The 19,849-nt window shown below is 41.6% G+C and overlaps 2 protein-coding genes across 3 annotated transcripts in view; one reads left to right on the top strand and one right to left on the bottom strand.

Moving 5' to 3' along the window:
• The window catches only part of LOC146577568 (NLR family CARD domain-containing protein 3-like), a 94,984-nt gene that overhangs the window by 65,358 nt on the left and 9,777 nt on the right, over positions 1-19,849 (top strand). The window lies entirely within an intron of this gene.
• Positions 46-19,832, bottom strand: LOC146577569 (neuroligin-2-like). Its single transcript, XM_085269735.1, has 5 exons — positions 19,702-19,832; positions 19,410-19,542; positions 2,114-2,347; positions 1,232-1,545; positions 46-926 (listed from the first exon to the last, which is right to left on the bottom strand). The coding sequence occupies exons 1-5, from the start codon at positions 19,830-19,832 to the stop codon at positions 98-100; spliced, it is 1,641 nt and encodes a 546-aa protein (XP_085125861.1). The 3' UTR covers positions 46-97.

Genomic DNA, 19,849 nt, shown 5'->3' with positions numbered 1-19,849 from the left:
ACAGAACGAAGGCCCACGTCTAGAGGCCTCCCTTCCAGAGCGGTAGCAGAGCCAGTGTTCCTGGTCCCTAGGTGGCGCTGTGTCGGGCCTGTCCCTACTATACCCTGGTGGTGGAGTGGGGGTGGGGCAGGGTGTTGTTGTGGCCGGTGGGGGGGAATGTGTTGAAGGCGTGAAGAGGCTGCATGCTGGTGATGGTGCTGGGGATCACGGTGATGGTGTATGGCGTCATCAGCGGCACGTTGTCGGGGGCGCGGCGCAGCGCCAGGGTGTAGTCGGGGGGGCAGGCGGGCCGCAGGATGTCGTGGGGTCGCAGGGGCTCCATGTCGTGGTGAGCGTCGTGCTCCCAGTCCTTCATCTGCAGGGACATGATCTCCTCCTCCTGCCTGTGAGCCAGGTCGTTGGCGGGGCCGCCCCGCTGAGGGGACAGCCGGTGCCGGCGCATCTCGTGCTGCTTGTCACGCTTGTAGTAAAGGGCGGCGAAGGCCAGGATGTTGAGGAAGAAGAGCGACGCTCCAACTGCAACTGTCACGCTCAGTTCGGTGGAGTAGTCGCGGGTGTGTCTGGGAAAGAGGTCCTGGGGCGGGCGCTCTGAGCCCTCGGGCTCAGGATCTGATGGGAAGGTAGGGTAAGGATGACGAGTGGTTCGAGGAACGTTGTTTCTGGGCCTCATGGTGCCGGGGTCACGGCCTGCGGGGGAGCGCGTAGTGGTGGGAAAGAGCACGTCGTGCAGGCTGTGAAGATGAGGGACTAATTCCAGCCAAAAGGCCACTTTGTTAGCTCTGTAGTTGTCTCTGACACGAGGTTTCAAACCGATGTGAAGGTACTGCTTGTCCTTCCAGTTGAACTTGGTCCAGATGACCTCCTCGAAGCGGTTGGGCTTGGTATGAATGAACTTGGTGTCCTGAGGGACGGGCAGGTTGGGGTCCCTGGTGGAGCATAAAGGTTAAACGTTTCAGTTCAAAGTTATATTCAGTCTCCATTATAAGTAACATGTGGAATCAATACACTGAATACAGACAGGAGGCCCATTCTCTGTGCAACCTTTAAACTATCTAAGACCAACCGGCTGCTCTGGGATCTGGATGCTTTTGGTGAACCAGTATGTTCAATTCTTCAAAGCCACACGGGAATTAAACTAGCAACCCAGATTCAAGTATTCAACATGACTAGAAGGCTGTCAGTGAACATACAGTAACGTGTACAGTTTACACTACTGTGACATGAGGCCTACCCAGTCTTTGCGAAGTTAGTCCAGTAAGTCATGACCACAGCGCTCAGCATCACATCGTTCTTGGAGAAGTTGCACGGGAGCAGGTCCGTGGCACCGATCATCGGTACGCCGAACACGTAAGGTATCTCGTCTCCGTGCGCGGCGTCGGCCCACTCGGGCCGCGTCTCGGTTTGGCAGTGGTGGTAGAACGTGTAAAAGTAAACTGGGGACTGAAACTCAGCATGGAGTTTGGCAGTGGCCACAGCTGGTGCCACCCACTGGTGGTCCGTAAACAGGAAGCGAGTGAGAAATCTAGAGAGGAAAAAAAAGTCTTTCTGATAACAGAAGGAGTGACAGGCAGCAGAGAGGAAGCATGACTGCATTATCCAAACATGTCTGTACTGTGACTGTGGTCCGGCTGTGAGGGGTTCGCAGGCCGATCTGTCAGAAACACCGACACTGAGATTGGGAGCCCACTACCTGGGGGATGATAGCATTACTGCCCACAGAGCCTCAAAGGTTAAGGCGCAGACACGCCGTGATGTGGATGAGTGGCTCTCTTTAGCACGCTTGTCTTGTTTGATGCACTTCACTGGGCTCACATGTTACTGATTCCATTCTTTACTCGCATGTTTTAAACGCTTAAAGCACTTTCACAGCTTTTTATATTCTTTTGAAAATTCATGTGAACTCAAGCTGTCAGAATTGTAATGTAAGCTTTGATAATTGTCCACATTTGTCATTTTGACGATTATCCGTTTATTTTAATGAATACAGCAAACAGAAAAAAACTAACAGATCAACAAACGCGGCTCCTAATGAGACAAAACCTGATGATGCTGCAAAATGCAGTTAAGTGAGAGGAGGCTGTAAAATGGAATAACTGAAAAAGTGGCAGTGTACAGAGGTGGCGTCCTCACCCTCTGGGTAGCCGTAGAGGTTGTCAACAAAGCTGGAGATGGTGTAGTCGAACGCCGCAGCTGAGATGCCGTCGTTGTCCTCACTGTCGTCCACAAACTTCAGCCCCTCTCCCTGGTTCACTCCTATCAAGATGTCATAGTTTAGGAGCTCCCCCTGGTGGAGCAAATAAGGAAGAACATGCTGAGTGCTGGAACAGAGCCTGTGTGCATCACAAGTCTACAACAGGAAGTGCAGCTGAAGCACAGCTTTGTGAATTGGCAGCATTTAATTTCCCAGTAAACAAAATAAAGATTAGCTGTTGCCATGAAATTCCTACTATAAAATGTAAATACTGCAATATATGCAGGGTTCATACACATTTTTAGGGTCAAATTCAAGCACTTTTTAAGCACATTCAAGGTCAATTTTCAAGCTTTTCCAGCACATTACCAAAAAAGAAGCATGTTTCACTTTGCATCACCTCAGTAAGACCTTGTAAAAATTTAAACAAATCATCTGAGGTTGATTTAAATGTCTTTTGTTCCCCTTTTGTTAAAAGAGCAGCACACAAAAATACAGAAAAAGGAAACGGTTGCCTTACATGCATATAGTGTACAAACTCAAAAAAACACATTCCTCTTAAAAATGCGCAAATGTGAACAAATCAACTTGTTAGAGATCTTCATCTCCACTGTAAATAAACAACAAGCCAGAAAACAAGAAAACTGCACCAAACACCACAAACACCAACAAATTAATGTCTTCTCATCAGACATTGAAGCTTCTTTCCTGTGTGACATAAAAAATAAGAGACCGATGTTTGTTTGTTTTTTTAACTAGTTAAGCACCCACGTTCAGTCATCCACCCATTCACGCACACATTCACACACTGGTGATGTAGCTACAGCCACCCTGGGGCGCCACCAGGCCCTCTGACCACCACCAGTAGGCAACGGGTGAAGTGTCTTGCCGGGTGAAGTGTCTTGCCCAAGGACACAACGACCGAGACTGTCCAAGCCGGGGCTCGATTACAAGGCGAACTCCTAACTCTTGAGCCACGATCGCCCAGTGGGGACATGGGGACATTTCAATTTCCAGCAGGAAGCTCCCCCTTTTTGTTAAACCCTTTAGATCAGGGGTCGGCAACCTGCGGCTCTTTAGTCCTTATAGTGCGGCTCCGCGTGGTTTGGGGAAATAAATTAGCTGAAGTGTATTTTATTTATGTTAGTTCTTTTTTTAACTTGTAGATAACCTGCTGTTAGTTTGGTATTTTGTCCTAATCCGCTTGCCGTACCTCCGTGTAGGTGTGTGTATGTTTTGAGTGGTATAGGCGCCATTCCGTTATTGAATCCAAGCATGTAAGTTCTCTGCTGCTGTGCTGGTTAATAAAACCACGTTAACTGAGATTACTGCTTCATCATTATCATACTGGTGAACATACAACAAACTTGTAGTTCTAAATTGGAAGATTATTGTGATTTTGCAATATACAAATAAAATTATATTTTGTTATTTTTTCATCGCTCAAAATAAGCGTCACACTCGCGGAAGCCGGTGTACCCGGCGAAACGCCGTGCATTTATCGAGCCTTTCAACCCCAGATAGGCCAATTATGGCTCTTTGGCTCTTTGGGTCTTAAAGGTTGCTGACCCCTGCTTTAGATGAACAGAGTTTTTTAATTAAATACATAATCTTTAATAAATGTTCTCTTTTATAAAAAGTAGGATAATTAAAAAAACTTTTATTATACCTCTATTGAGTAGAAAAAAAACTCGTGTTTTCTGTCGTCTGTTATATAATATTAGTGATGTTTGTGACAATTAATTTCTTAATCGGCTGGACTAACCAATAGTCCACAACCAGGAAACACTGAAATTTTAAGTTAAGTTTGAAAACAGTTTAAAAAAAAATACCCCATTCCAAAATGTCTTGTGACAATCTCATTGGCTTAGGGAGTGATGATGTCATAGATCTTAAGAATCTTAAGTCCTTTGATGTTTTTCCTTAAGTAGGGGTGAGAAACAGCAAGTTTTAGTTCGTTTCAGCAGCATCTGTGTTTGCAGCCTACAAAACGTTCACCACAAGCTCTTCAAAGTCATCGTATAGAAACTCCAACATGTTTCCAAGAAAAAAACAACCAATTCAAAAAGATTACGCCGCCTCTCCTTCCTGGCGTGGCCGGCCAATTTCCCCAAATGGCGTCTCATCCTTCCAAAGGGCGTTAGAGGAGAGTAGGAAGGAAAACTACCTTCTCCAGAAAAAAATGCAACAAATTGAAGAAGAGAAACTTCAACTGGAGGACAAATGTAGACGAATGGAAGCCCAAAATAAAGAGCTGGAAGACAGACAACAGCGCCAGCCGGACATAAAAATTATTAATGAGGGCTGGGGAATCAAGTTTGCTCAGAGCCGAGAGCAGATTGTGCACCTCATTAAAGAAAACAGGCAAAAGAGTGCAGAACTAAAAGAAATGACCAGCTCCAAGACAAGAAAATGATGACTGATAAGATACAACGGGATCTCCAATACATGGACCGAAAAAATCGGCTCCTCCAAAGACAGCTCCATGAAGCTGTGGAAGAAAAGAAAGAATTCCTCCAACAGAAGGAAGAGCAGGACAAAAAGCAACGAGACATGCAGCACGAACTGAAGAGCATGCAGGAAAAATACCGCATGCTGAAAGAAAGCCTGGATGAAACACTGCGCCAAAATAAAGACCTTCTTCAACAGAAAGAGCAACAGCAGGAAAGACTGAAAGAAGGAAAACGTATCGTCCAGGACTTTGAGTCTAAAAATCTAAAACTGCAAGAGTTTTGTAATCAGCTGGAGGACAAAGCAACTAAAGTGGAAGAAGAAAAGGACAAACTGGAGAAACGCTGCTCACAGATGCAGAGAAGGATCGATCAGATAGCGAGAAACAACTCCGAGCTCGTTAAGGGGATTTTGGTGGAATTCAATAACTTGAAGCGTGAAAACACTCAAATGCAGGCGCAAAAACAACAAGAAGACAAAATACATGAAGACCTGCAGCTCACGCTCCAAGAAATCCAGAAAAGAAACGAGCAGTTAGAAGACAAGCACAAAGAGGTCCAACAGAGAAATGCAGACATGCACAAGGACAAGCTGATACAGGAGGCAACATCCAAACAACTCAAAGACAAGCTTGAAGAACAACAAGCAACATTGGAAGAGGTGGAACAAAGATGTGAGAAACTTGAAGAACAAAACGCAGAAACCATCGATGAGCTGAGAAATCTCATCCTGGAGAAAAAAGCGCTCGTGGAAAAGTGCATGAAAAAAAAGAGAAAATGGTTCCACTTGTTCCGGAGGAGAGACGCTACTGCTTCCTCACCTGATGTAGCCTCGTCTTGCTCCACCTCTGTTAACCCCCCCAACCAGTCCCGGCCGTTGACTGTCCCCTCCTGAGCCTGGTTCTGCCGGAGGTTCCTGCCCGTTTAAAGGCAGTTTTTCCTCCCCACTGTCGCCAACTGCTTGCTCAGAGGGGGATTGTTGGGCTTTTCTCTCCTCTGCCTTGTTTCTTCATTTACTTGTTTAACTTTTTTCATTATTACTTCATTTTACCTTGTTTCTTCATTTACTTGCTTGTTTAACTTTTTTCAACTTATCTAAATAATAAACCAATTAAATTTATCCTTTGAGTATTTTTCATCTCATCTTTACAGAATCTTTCCAAAACATTTTCAAACATTCAGATCTGTCTTTTATTTTCTTCTTGAAGCCTCATAAATGGTGAACTAAAAACCCGGAACATGGTTTGAAACATAGTTTCAGCTGAAACTGGCATAACATGCTGTGTGTGTGTGTGTGTGTGTGTGTGTGTGTGTGTGTGTGTGTGTGTGTGTGTGTGTGTGTGTGTGTGTGTGTGACAGGATATCACTAGTTAGGTCATCATGTTTAGACTCATTCACTCCAAAATTATTTAGGCCAAATCTTTAAAACAGTGTCATTTCATACACATTTTCAATTCACTTCAATCGCACAAATGCAGAAATAATTATTTGCAGTATCTTATTTATTATGAGAATGTCATGCCTGATCATTTGTACCTACACCACCAAAAATGGGGGCAAAAGGGAGGAGATCATGTTTAATCGGTTATAAGAAAAGGTCAGAAATATAAGTGCCGACATGAGCAGTGTCCACAGAAACCTCTGACTCTCAGCTCAAAGCTCATATAAACCATTTCTACAACCAGCAAACAAACAAAGACACCGAACAGTTAAAAGAGCAGTGACGTCACCACGAATCTGTGGTCAGGTAATATCCATGTTTTGATTGATGATTTTCTGGAGTTAAATGTGAACCGAAGCATATTTTGGGTGTTATATGCTATTAAATACTTTTTAATTTATTTAAAAGTATTTAATAGCATATAACACCCAAAACATGCTGGGTGTGGAAATAAAAAAAATCAGAATTTCCTCTGTTTGAGTCACAGTAACTTTGACATAGTAACATTTGCAGTAAGTCCTAAATGTTCACCTTTAAAATCCCTCCCTCTGTTCATTTTGCCCACATCATGTTTCAGTGGTTGGCCTCAGGTTCTTCAGCTTCCTGACAGTCTGAAGTCAGCTGACAGAGTTTCACCTGCTAAATACACAGAAAATCTTGTTAAAGCCGCACAGTTTGCCCAACAGTAATATTCCCATTAAGCCCTTTCTAAACACTTTATAACAATGTGTCATCACTAAATTATAAACTTCTTCTCCAAATCTGCACGACTGCACTTAGTCACAGACTTTATTTAATTGTCCTGCGGCTGCTATCATATATTTTACCAAACAGTTCTTCTCACACAGTCACAGATATATTTCTCTCAATGCAAACTTCACTCATGTCTCAGACAGGAAACTTGAGTTTTTCTTTTTTTTCTGTCCCCACTCATTCAACTAATTTGCATATTGAGTCACATCTCGAGAAGTTGCCCTGACAACAGAAATGCATATTCAAAACATTGCTGCATAATGCAATTATTATTCTTTTATTTTTATTTCTACAGTCGTCACTTCTTTTGCTCAATCAGCTGGAAACCACTTCTAATTCACTATTTTAAACCTGCTTTAAGCTTCTAATCCCTGGTTGGTCCTCCCAGTCTCTTTTTCCTTGTCACAAAAGTCGCTCTATTGTCCTGCAACTTCCTGAGTTATTCCTCAGCTTCAGCCTTTAAGTGTGTTAAATCTACACCATTCAGCATTTATGTCATGTATTCACATTCATGAGTGTAAGCATGTCTTCATTGCGTGTATGTTGTGTGTTCATATTAATATTGAGTGTAAGCTGGTCTTCGTTGCCTCGATGTGTTTTTATAATCAGATTTAATTCCTGCATCTTTGCGCTGAACTGTGGATTCAAACTGTCTCACTTCTGATTCTCTCCAAAAACAATTTCACATGTGACAATTTCTACATGTGTGTTTTATATTTTTCTATTCATTTATGTATTATTAGTTTATTTATTTCTTTATCTCTCTTACTTTTTTTATTTACCTTTCTGTTGTGATGCTCTGGATGTTTCTAAACCCACAAATTCAGCCTCAATGTTCAACCCAACTTTCCTCTGCTGTCACTTTAACACGTCCAGCCTTCACCTCTCACCGGTCCTCGTCCCCTCTTCTCTCAACTTCCTGTGTGGCCTCCCAAATCAAACACAGGCCCACATCAGCTGTTTCTTCTTCTCTCTTCATTCTCTCTTCCTCTTTTCAGTCTTTTCTTGGCGCTTAACTCCCAGCATGGCAAATATGAGACTCAGACAGTCCCATCCAGTGGTTTCACACAGTCATGTCACTGGTACACTTTCCAGCTTGTAATTCAGAGCGCATGTTTCCATCAACATACATGCTGCTGGACCCTTCAGTGTTTTAGGTCAGGTGCACTGTCTTTTTGCCTGCTGTTAATTCTTCAAGTCCACGGTGTTGTTCTGTCTGTCTTCTGTCTTCATCAGGAGATTAACTGTCCTTTAAGCTTCTTCTCAGGATAAGGACAGGATGAGAGGTGAAGCTGTGACATTTTAAACCAAAGCCTGTTTTCCTCCCAATTCTGTTAATCTATCATTTTTCTGCTGTATTCTTCCAGGAGGTTGAGCAAGTCCATGGGCACCTGTATTAACACACTAAGACATTTATTTCATATCATTTTCATTACTATTACTTTGCACTTTCATTCTCTAATTCCTCTGTTTTCATTTTGAAACGTCTCTCACAAGCTCACAAGCTATATTCAGACTTCCTGCTTCACTTCCTGCCAGACACACACTGCGATTGGTTTATAAAGGCCTCTCTTATTAAAATACATAAAACAATCTAATCAGAAAATAAGCACTAAGAATATATATTTATCTTGTAACATTGTTTAAGTTAATGAACAATAGAATAGAATAGAATAGAATAGAATAGAATAGAATAGAATCCAACTTTATTGTCTTTGCACATGCACAGGTACAGGGCAACGAAATGCAGTTTGCATCCATCCAGAAGTGCTTTAGTGATATAGACATATTACAATATATATTAGCAATAATATAGATATGTGAGTATATTACAGAAATGGGTCTATTATGTTATAATGTACACGGTATGAAGTATGTTGTGAATATTGTATAACTATAAGTATGTACAGGCTGTAGTGAGCACAAGCTATGTACAGGATATGAACAGGATATAAATATGAAAAACTATACAGAATATGAAATAAATAACTTTACAGGAATCTGAGATATACAGCTATACAGAAATGGGAACTATGCAAGTTGTAAACAGTTGTAGGGTTAAAAATTATCGAATGTACAGAATGATTATTTACACAGAGCTATACAGTAGTGCAGTTAAGATAAGTGAGATATGTGGATAATTCTACAGAGGCTATATAAAGTGCTGGTGGTTGTGAGTGGTGGTTCAGTCCATGTTATTATTGTGTTTGAGGGTACAGTTGTCCGTTGTGGGTGTGTGTATGTGGTTGTGGGTGTGTGTATGTTCAGTCCATGTGTTAACGTGGGTCAGATGTCAGGAGGCAGAGTTCAGGAGTCTGACAGCTGTGGGGAAGAAGCTGTTCCGGTACCTGGTGGTCTTAGTCCGGAGGCTCCTGTGGCGCCTCCCAGAGGGCAGGAGGGTGAAGAGTCCATGTGATGGGTGACTGGGGTCTTTGATGATTTTCCCAGCCCTTTTCAGACACCGCTTCCTGTAGATGTCTTTTATGGCAGGAAGTGGTGATCCGGCGATGCGCTGGGCAGTTTTCACGACCCTCTGCAACGCCTTCCGGTCCGAGGCAGAGCAGTTCCCGTACCAGACTGTTATACAGTTGGTCAGGATGCTCTCGATGGTGCAGCGATAGAAGTTCACCAGGATGTCTGAGGACAGGTGGTTCTTCCTCAGAGTCCTCAAGAAGAAGAGGCACTGGTGAGCCTTCTTGACCAGCTTGGAGCAGTTGGTCGTCCAGGTGAGATCCTCGGAGTGTTGAATTGTGTTGAAAACTGAGATTACAATATCAATCAAGATAATTATAATGATGGTTTTTGCTGTAATTAAACAGTCATGTGGAAATGTGGCAACCACAGAACTTTAGAGGCCTTTTGTTCAATTATGTGTGGACTGTTTCTTTAGTCTCATACACAAATTGTTCTCAGTGTCTATGAGACTGATGAAATATCCATGTGTGCTGAAAGAGACTGTGCTGGTCTGACGCCCTCAACCGAGGTATTGTGGGTAATGAAAGAGCAGATAGGTTGGCTAAAGCAGCTGTTAAAAAAGTAGACATAGATGTGCAGATACCATTGTTGAAATCTGAGGGAAAAGAATAGTTTGGACACAAAGTAAGAACTTCTGGAGAATGGCATGGGATAATGGAACAAAAGGGAGACATGGGGTACAAAACACAATAGAAGTTAAGAGGAGTAGTGGGTTAAATAGGCAGCAGGAGAATACAAACAGGTCACTGCTTTCTGAATGGTTCTCTTTTTATGATGGGGAAACATCCGACTGGGTTATGTGATGGTGTAATGCTATGGAGACGGTTGAACGTGTGGTTATTAGTTGCAGGAAGTATAGAAGTCAAAGGAGAGTGTTGAGGGTGGGAACTGGTGGTGAAATGAAACTTACGTTTGAAAAAGTGGTTAATCAGTTAAGTCCTGATGAGGTGAAAGGAGTGGTTTTTCATTTTTGAGAAATACTGATGTCATCAAGAGGATCTGAGGATCTGGAGGAGAAGTAAGAGTAAAAGCCAGGAGATGGCAGTAGTGCAACATCTTTGGATGCAAGCTGCTGTTAAAAATGACAGAAGAAGAAGTTTGCTTGATCGTTCCTCAGCTCGTCTGTGTGAAGCTGAGTGTAAAGAGGCTCCTGCTGTCAGAGAAACACTCTGACTGTTTCACAGAGTCAGACATGTTCAGACTCAATCTCAGTCAGAAACTCAGCATCACATTGATGAAGCTGCAGATTAATTGTGGTTAATTTCTGATTAATTTCTTTGCTGCCAGCTGAAATTTAAATGTAATTTAAAAGAAGGATTCAAGGTTATTGTGTTTTTGAACCCAAAGATATCACATGAACGTGTATGAATTGTATGATATGTCTCTTCTATTTTTCCATCCATCCGTTCGCTTCCACATCTCCTTTTCAGGGTCGTGGGCGGTGCTGGAGCTGTCATCTTCTTCTTCTATTTTTCTATGATCATATTTTGATGTTGATTGTGATTGGTTTTATTTGTTTCTTCGGCGGTTGTAGTGTTTTAATATTTAGTCTTTTTTCCATTATTGTAATTGTGTATAAAGTTTGATTTGAATGAAATTTACACTCAAATGCTTTCAGTGTTGCTGTGTTAAGTGTTTGCATGTCTAACGTTTGTATGGAAGACTGGTGGGGGAGGCTGTTACATCTTGCAGGAGGTCTCCTCTCTCCAGGAACTCACTCTGCAGGTGGGGGAGATACAGGAGAGGTGGAGGAAGAACTCAGCCTGGGTGTCTATGTCTTGTGTAGTCTGGAGGATGAGTGGATGACAGGGTGCGTGAAGTTTTCTCTGTGGTGGGATCGGGTGGGCCGTCCTGGGCTCTGTGGGGCCGGGCGATGCTGCTTGCCCCTCCTTTCCTTCCCTCCCCATCTCCAGCTGCCTCCCTCTTCCCGCTCCACCACAATCACCCACACATGCAGGGCCTTGGGGTAAAGGTGTGTCACCAGGGTGCAGGGGAGGCATCCCCCCTCTGTCCCCTTTTGGCTGCCTGTGCCTCAATTTTATCCCACAACTTAGACATTCACATTACTCACACTCTCATAACACATACATATAGGACCTTGGGGGTGGGCACGCTACACGGCATCCAGAAGACCATCAGGGTGTACGACCTCACCCCTGGCGCCGTTGCCCACCTCTCAATTTTAAATCCACGTAGACATTGAGGGCTATCAGGAGGGGCTATGCGCTTACCTGCTGCTGAGTAAGTGCATATGAGAGCATGAGGGTGGGAATGGATGTTTGTATCTGTGTGTGCCTGTTTGTCTGTGTCCATATGTCAGGTCGGGTATCAGACGCCACCTCTCTGGGGACATCTCAGGCCCTCCAAGGTATGGAGGCCTATCTCCCCCCACCACTCCCCCTGCCAGTGGCAGACGCCTTCAGACATCGGTGCGTTGGTGGTTCTTTGTGTCCGGGGATGGGCGTCCAGGTACTGCTTGTCGGGGCCTGGAGCCTGGGGCTCGCTCGGGCTCCTTCGGGGGTGGGGTGCCTTTGGCCTCTCAGCCTGGGGCTCGGTCACTCTGTCGATCTTACGTGCTGCACAATAATATTCAATATTTACAGTTATATTCACATAGATCATCGCGGTGATGTTGTTTATTATATTGCTCTCTTTTGTTTGCTTGTTTTCTCTTTTTTCTTTCTCAACAGGTGATCCAGGTGATTGATAGATGGATTTTTTGTCTGTTTGATTTGTTGGCTTGGACAACTTCCTACCAGACCCGTGGAAGTGGAAGCTTCAGTGAGGAAAGATTCCTGCTCCCAGCCGTTCATTGGCTCGGCATTTTAAACCCCTAAAGGGTCACCTGGCCTGTAACTAAACAGGGCCAATAAAAAAAAAATCTCAAGAATAATACAAAAACTTCAGCCAGTTTATCTTAATACATTAACTTATTCTTGTGTACACAGTAATTCATAAATAAATAATGTATATTATCAATAAAGATTGATCTAAACAGTTTAACTGCTATGTGCAGATAAAGGTTGCATAGCTTTAAAATATTTGCTATCCAGCAAATATCAGTCAAACTCAACACAAAGGTAACACAACAATGGTTCAAATTGTTTGGACCGGTGATCCAAATCAACTGGCGTTGGTCAAACAGATGTGTGGTAGACTTACTTTGAAGGAGCTGCTACCGACAAACCAGCAAATAAACACCAAATATTTCATCTGTGACATTTGTGAGGTTTCCTCAAACACACTCCGTCAGTCTTGTTGCTGTTGAACGACAAACTATTTAAAAATGTCGCGGGTTTACCTGGTCATATTCTCATTCACGGGGCGATCGCCAAAACAAAAGCAAACCATTAACACCACGCCGATGCTGTTCACAGGACAGCAAGAGTAACGATCAGGAGCATCTTGTCTTCGTTATCGTTCCCCTCGTACGTGTTATTACTGCGATTTCAGCGTTTTCGCTTCACAACTAAAGTGTGCAGTTTACTTTGTGTGGACTCAGATGTGTCAGTTGGTTTGTCTTTGTTTGTGAGTGTGGAGGAGAGTTAGATTGGGTTGGTTTTAAAGCTAAGTTAAGAATATTCTGAATTTCAATTCAATTTTATTTATATAGCACCAAATCACAACAACAGTCGCCTCAAGGCGCTTTATATTGTACAGTTTAATTTCCAAAACTTGCATATGATCTTCAGTTTGCAGCTGGACTATCACATAGCAGCTGGAGCAGTCTCACATGGAGGCCAGTCCACTGCTGCCACCTGTGGCCAAGTGCCATAGCCTACTACTAGATGAACTTTTTTTTTTATTTTTATTTTAACTTTATTTACAAACAACAGTATAACATACACAGCACCGTCATTAAACCGATTATGTTACATCCTCGGTTGAGCATTATAGCAAGAAAAAAACAAACAAAAAAAAAAAAAAAAAAAAAAAAAACAATAAGCACAAAGCTAAAAGAGTTAGCACAAAAAGAAAGAACAGTCATTGAAGGATTTGAACCAAAGGCAAAAAATAACATGAGCAAAAAAGGGCAGTCATGCTTATAAAATAGGGAGGTTTTTATTTTTTTATTTAACATAGATTAAACTCTTTAAATGGTAAATGGTAAATGGCCAGCTCCACATGTCAGTCCAGAAGGAGTGCACTGATTCACAGTAGAAAAACAAGTGATCCAGACTTTCAATATCATTTTCACAAAATGTGCAGGCGTTCACATCTAAGTTAAATTTCCGTCTTAAGAATTCATTGGTTGGATAAACCTCATTAATGATTTTAAAGTGAACCTCTTTTACTTTAGGGGAAAGAGGAAGTGAAATATACTTTTGTCTTATCGCCTTAACCTCTCAAATTCTTTCAGGATATAATTTCTTTTAACCGGATTTGGGCAAATTTCATTTATCAAAATATTCCTGATCACTTTGTTTGTAAACCTGCTGTCACCAAATTCAACTCCAGCTATGCAGAGCTGCCTCAGTCCAGGAGAAATTTTAGAGTGCACAATATCTTCTTTTATCATTGATCTCAAAGGGACTGGGATGGCTTTCACTGGGGATTTATATCTCTTAGCAGTACATCTTACATCAAATTTCTCACAAAACGTCTCATGTTTTAGTAAGACCCCATTATCATCCATAAAATGAGCTACAGCCCAAATCCCTTTAGATCTCCATTCATCCACGTACACAGATTTCCTACACAAACGGATATACCTGTTGTTCCATATAGGGGTGTTGTGAGGAGTAAAGCTATGTTTATAGATTAATTTCCAGTAGAGACGGACCTGCTGATGGAAAGCTGAGAGTTTAACAGGTAACGAACTGCAATCAAAGTCACAACGTAACAAAAAGTCTATTCCACCCATTTTGCCAAAAATCACATTGGGAATAATGTTCCAAAAGGAATTTTTGTTCCTAATGAAAGATCTTAACCATTTCAATTTTAGTACACCATTCATAACATCAAAGTCAGTGGCATTAGCCCCACCCTCTTCATAATTCTTAATCACATCATTTTTCTTTATATAATGACATTTGTTCCTCCATATGAACCTAAAATTAAGAGTATTTATAGATTTAATTAGTTTTGGAGGTATGGGCAGAGAAAAGGCTGGATAGATGAGTCTGGACAGACTGTCCATGTTGGTTAGCAAGCTTCTCCCAAACAGAGTTATGTCCCTTTGCAGCCACATGTTTAAAATTGACTTACACTTTTCTATATTGGTACAGATATTCTTATTTTCTGTTGATGTCTTATCCTTGCAAATTACAATGCCCAGATACTTCACCTCTTTTTTGATCTGCATATTATTTATTGCTTGCAGGGGACACTCATGCAGAGCTAGAATTTTGCATTTATTAATATTCAGCTGTAGGCCAGAAGCTTTGGAGAAATGGTTGATCGCCTGCAAGGCTAAAGGAATCTGGTCCTCATTTTTTAGAAACAGGGTGGTATCATCTGCCAGCTGACTGATTATTATCTGTTCACCCATCACAGTTAACCCCTTAATGTGACTGTTTTTAATCAAAATAATTCCTCTGACACAGAAGACCTACATTCCTGGTTTAATTCTTGCTGTCAAAAAATCATGGACTCTGTGGCTCCTTTAAAAACCAGGCAGCTTAAGGCTAAACCTGAGCCTTGGTTTAATGAGAGCAGTCGTGCTGTTAAGAGGGAATGTCGTCGAGCAGAACGGAGGTGGAAAAAGGATAAACTGCATGTATCATTTCAAATTCTCAAAGACTGCTGGCATCGCTACCAGAACACTGTTAAAGAGGCAAAAAGGGAATATTTTGCAAATATTATTTCTTCCAACTGTCATAACCCACGTGTGTTATTTAGGACCATTGACACTGTTCTTAATACTCCTTTGAATGTCTGTTTGGAAGTTTCTCCTGAGATTTGCAATGATTTTCTGAACTTTTTTATTGAAAAGGTTGTCACCATCAGGGCTCTTATCACAGCTCCTGACTCTGACCCCTCTGTCTCTGTCCCTTGCGCTGCTGTTTTCACTCAGTTTGAGCTTGTGACGCTCTCCTCTTTAGAGGATGTGGTTCGCCATATTAAGCCCACAGGTTCCCCAAGGGATCCTGTCCCTCCACAATTCTTTAAAGAAATTTTTCCTAGTATACAACAGTATGTCCTTGACATTATTAACAGCAGTCTGTCTTCTGGTGTGGTTCCTGCAAATTTCAAACATGCAGTAGTACAGCCACTGCTTAAGAAACCTGGCCTTGATCACACAGTTTTAGCGAACTATAGGCCTATTTCCAAGCTGCCTTTAGTCTCCAAGGTTTTAGAGAAAATTGTTTTTAGTCAACTGAAAGATTTTCTAGATGAAAATGGAATCTTTGAGGTTTTTCAGTCAGGTTTTAAAACCCTTCACAGCACAGAATCTGCATTACTAAGGGTTTTTAATGACATCCTTCTGGCATGTGATTCTGGTAACCATGTTGTTCTTGTCTTGCTTGACCTAACTGCTGCCTTTGACACAGTAGACCACAATATTTTAATTTCTCGATTACATGATGTAGTGGGTATTGGTGGCACTGCACTCAATTGGTTTAGGTCTTATTTGTCAGATAGAACTTTCTCTGTCAGCCTTCTCGGTTACGAATCGTCTTCTGCTCCTCTGTCATGTGGTGTCCCACAGGGCTCAATTTTAGGGCCACTGCTCTTTTCTCTGTATCTACTGCCTCTGGGTTCTATCCTTAGAAGGCATGGGATCTCATTTCACTGTTATGCCGATGACTGCCAAATTTATTTGACACTAAAACGCAAGGATGCCATCTCCATAAAACCTCTCTTGACATGTCTAGATGACATTAAAGCTTGGTTGGCTCGAAACTTTTTAAATTTTAATAAAAAGAAAACAGAAGTGTTGGTGTTTGGACCCAGTGGTCCCTGTGAGTCCTCCTCTGTTGTTTTAGGATCCCTGGAAGTCTATTTTAAATCTGTTGTTACTGACCTTGGTTTTAAGTTGGACAGTGATTTTAAATTGGACAACCAAATCAGAGCAGTGGTGAAGTCCAGTTTTTATCATTTAAGGCGACTGGCAAGACTAAAATCTTTTCTTTCGAGGCAGCACCTTGAAACAGTGATCCATGCTTTTATTTCTTCCCGCCTGGACTACTGTAACTCACTTTATGTGGGGGTCAGTCAGTCATTGCTCTCACGTCTGCAGCTGGTTCAAAATGCGGCTGCACGACTCCTAACAGGAACTCGAAAAAGAGAGCATATAACCCCCGTGCTGGCCTCTCTGCACTGGCTGCCTGTGTCTTTTAGAGTTAATTTTAAAATTCTTATGTTTGTTTTTAAATGTCTACACAGTCTTGCCCCGCCTTACCTCTCTGAGCTTCTTCATCCCCACATACCCTGTCGGTCTCTCAGGTCAGCTGACCAGCTGCTCCTGGAGGTACCGAGATCCAGGAGGAAGCTCAGAGGGGACAGGGCCTTCTCTATTGTGGCTCCAAAATTATGGAATAATTTGCCCATGCATGTTAGAGAGGCCCCTTCACTGTCCACTTTTAAATCACGTCTTAAAACCCACTTTTATTCCTTGGCTTTTAACCTCAGTGAGACTTAGTTTCTTTTTTAATGCAGTAGTTATTTAATTAATGATTTCACTCTTCTTTTATTTGTTTTTTATTTATATCTCATGTAATTTTATTTTACAGTTCCAATGTACAGCACTTTGTGTCAGCTGTGGTTGTTTTAAAGTGCTTTATAAATAAAGTTGATGATGATGATGATGAAAATAGACAACAGCTCAGCAACCATGATGAACAGAAGTGGTGAGCTGCTACATCCCTGCCTTATCCCTCTATTAACCTCAAACCTTGAACATGTACCATGTTCCAGCAAAACAGAGCTGTTAATGTCATTATATAGCATCTCTATAACATTGATAAATTCCTCTCCAAAACCAAAAGACTGCAGAGTTTTTAATATGAACGTATGTTCAACTGAGTCAAATGCTTTGTAAAAATCCAAGAACAGGATGTACCCTCTCTCTTGGATTAATTCACTGTATTCAAGGAGATCCAAAACCAGCCTAATATTGTTATGAATTAGTCTTCCTTTCAAAAAACCTGATTGTGTTTCACTGATAATGTTTGAGATGCCTTTCTTTAGCCTCTCAGCTACAGCTCCAGACAGGATCTTATAGTCAGTGTTTAGTAAGGTGATGGGTCTTAAATTGTCTAAAATTCTTTTATCCTTACCCGATTTAGGGATCAGGGTTATCAGCCCTTGTTTCATGCTCGGCATCACTTCTTTTTTCTCTATCGATTCCTTTAATGCATCAAACAATAAAGTTCTTAGGTCCTTCCAGAAGAATTGATAAAAATTAGTAGTGAGTCCATCTGTCCCTGGGGACTTGTTTAATGCCATTTTCATGACCACCAAATCCAGTTCCTCAATTTTAAGCTCTGAATCACACAGATCTTTGAATGGCTTGTCAATACATGGGATGAGATTATGAATCTTATCAAAGAAACTATCAGAATCAGCTGCTGAATATTCTGAGGAGTACAATTTGGAATAAAAAGTGAAGACTTCTTTTCCAATCTTTCTGAAATCTTTACATTCAGTCCCATTTATCAACAAGCTTGAGATTAGATTTCTCTGCTGTCTGCACTTTTCCAGCTTACTAAAATATGATGAGTTCTTTTCACCTGCCTCAATCCACTTGGCTCTCGATCTTATAAAGGCACCCTGGGCTTTCTCTAGGTAAAGATCGTCTAATTTAGTTTGTAACTCCATCAATTTATTCTTCTCTTGCACGTTTAGTTTTTCTTTACTACAGCACTGAGTTATTTCACGAAGTAAATTACTTTCATATTCCCGTTTTTCCCTGTTCAGTTCTTTGCAGAATTTTATAGTGAATTCTCTGATTTTGAATTTAATAAGTTCCCATTTCTGTATATTACCCACTACTGAGTCATCATTTTTTATATCTGTAATTTTATGTCTAATTTTATCACAATACTTGTCCTTATTTAAAAGGCTGGCATTAAATTTCCAATATCCCCTGCTACTACGTTTCATCCTTGTTGGTTCTAAGACAAGATCAATGAAACAGTGATCAGATAGGGGTGCTTTGGAGATTTTAGATGGTGAAGTACACCTCAAAATGTCATCGCTCACTAACCAATAATCAATTCTTGACCTGCTTTCTCCATTAGGTTTAAACCATGAATAATTCTTAACTCCAGGATTCAAACTTCTCCAAATGTCTGTAAAATTATTATCACTAGAAAAGTTCTCAATAATGTTATTCTGTTGCCTCCTTCCTAAGCGAGGAGGCCATCTGTCCATCCATTCATCTGAGGTCATGTTCCAGTCTCCTCCTACTAGGATGTAATCTGTGGGGTACATAACTTTAAACTCTGAAATAACATTTGTTAGATTTTCCAATAGACGTTTATTTTGACCTTCGTTATTATGTCCATAAAGATTTGTAACAATTAGAAATATACCTTCGCTCTTCAAGCTGCAGTTGACCAATGACCCTCACTATCAGCTTTATATGTTATAATCTCCCCTGGGAACTTATTAAAACAAATCGCCACACCTCCAGATCTGTTAGATCCACGACTGAAAAGAATCTTGTCTCCCCACTGATTAGCCCAAAAGGTAACATCGGCATCCACAGAGTGAGTCTCTTGTAAAAACAGACAGTGACATTTTTGCCCCTTGCAAAATAAAAAAAGTGCCTTTCTCTTAACAATTTCCTTCAAACCCCGAACGTTTAATGAACCAAAAGAAATTTTTGAGTGAACCATAATAAGAATATGCTAAGAAAATAACTTTTTTTTAAAAAAGAAAAGAAAAATATATAAACATGAGTTTAAATTGTAACACTTGTCACCAACTCAGTGACTAATAACCTTTAACTTTAAGTAGAACTCTTTTGTCCCATTAATAATATTCCACTGTATACAGTCTTACATCAAGTCTTTCATTCAACGTCGATGATCCTCCGTCCTTCGATGTATCCATGAGGACCCCGGAAAAAGGCCCGTTTCCCAGCCCGTCTGGCTTGTTCAATTTGCGGCCACAGCCGCCTCCTCTCTTCCCAGTCCTCCCGCGGCAGTACCTCAGCGAAGTGGAAACCGCCGTTCTTACAGACAGCCGAATCTTTGGTGCGACGCCAAATCTCCTCTTTCACGTGTCTCAGAGCAAACAGAATGATGATATGTCGGACCTTGTTCTCAATCTTCTTCCCAACTCTATGCACCACATCCACAGATTCTTCAAGCTTTGATATCATATCAGGTGCGATCTTGCCAAGAATTCCAATAACCAGCGATCTGACACCTTCATCTCTTTTCTCTTCTAATCCTTTAATCCGGAGGCACCACCTCATTTTGTACCTTTCTTGCTCTCACACTCTCTCCTTGAGATCGTAGTTATCTTTGGTCAACTGCTCGTTTCGTCTCTCCAACTCTTTAACCTTTTGTTTACATTCTTTCACCTCCTCCGAGTTGAACTGAACCGCTTTGGCTAGGCTGGCTAGCATCGTACTAGCTTGCTTGC

Source organism: Mchenga conophoros, linkage group LG3 (genome assembly GCF_057382185.1).
Source record: "Mchenga conophoros isolate Kocher_MC1m ecotype Shallow Benthic linkage group LG3, M_conophoros_male_GT1.1, whole genome shotgun sequence".
Classification (NCBI taxonomy): Eukaryota; Metazoa; Chordata; class Actinopteri; order Cichliformes; family Cichlidae; genus Mchenga; species Mchenga conophoros.
This window is presented reverse-complemented; position numbering and strand designations above follow the sequence as displayed.

Bases quoted from the DNA above. Each gene is read 5' to 3' on its own strand.
- LOC146577569 (XM_085269735.1), bottom strand. From the start codon at position 19,832: ATGCTAGCCAGCCTAGCCAAAGCGGTTCAGTTCAACTCGGAGGAGGTG. The intron at 1,546-2,113 runs GTACACTGCCAC...TTCTGTTATCAG, and splicing joins AGGGTGAGGACGCCACCTCT to AAAGACTTTTTTTTCCTCTC. The intron at 927-1,231 runs GTAGGCCTCATG...ATGCTCCACCAG, and splicing joins ACTAACTTCGCAAAGACTGG to GGACCCCAACCTGCCCGTCC.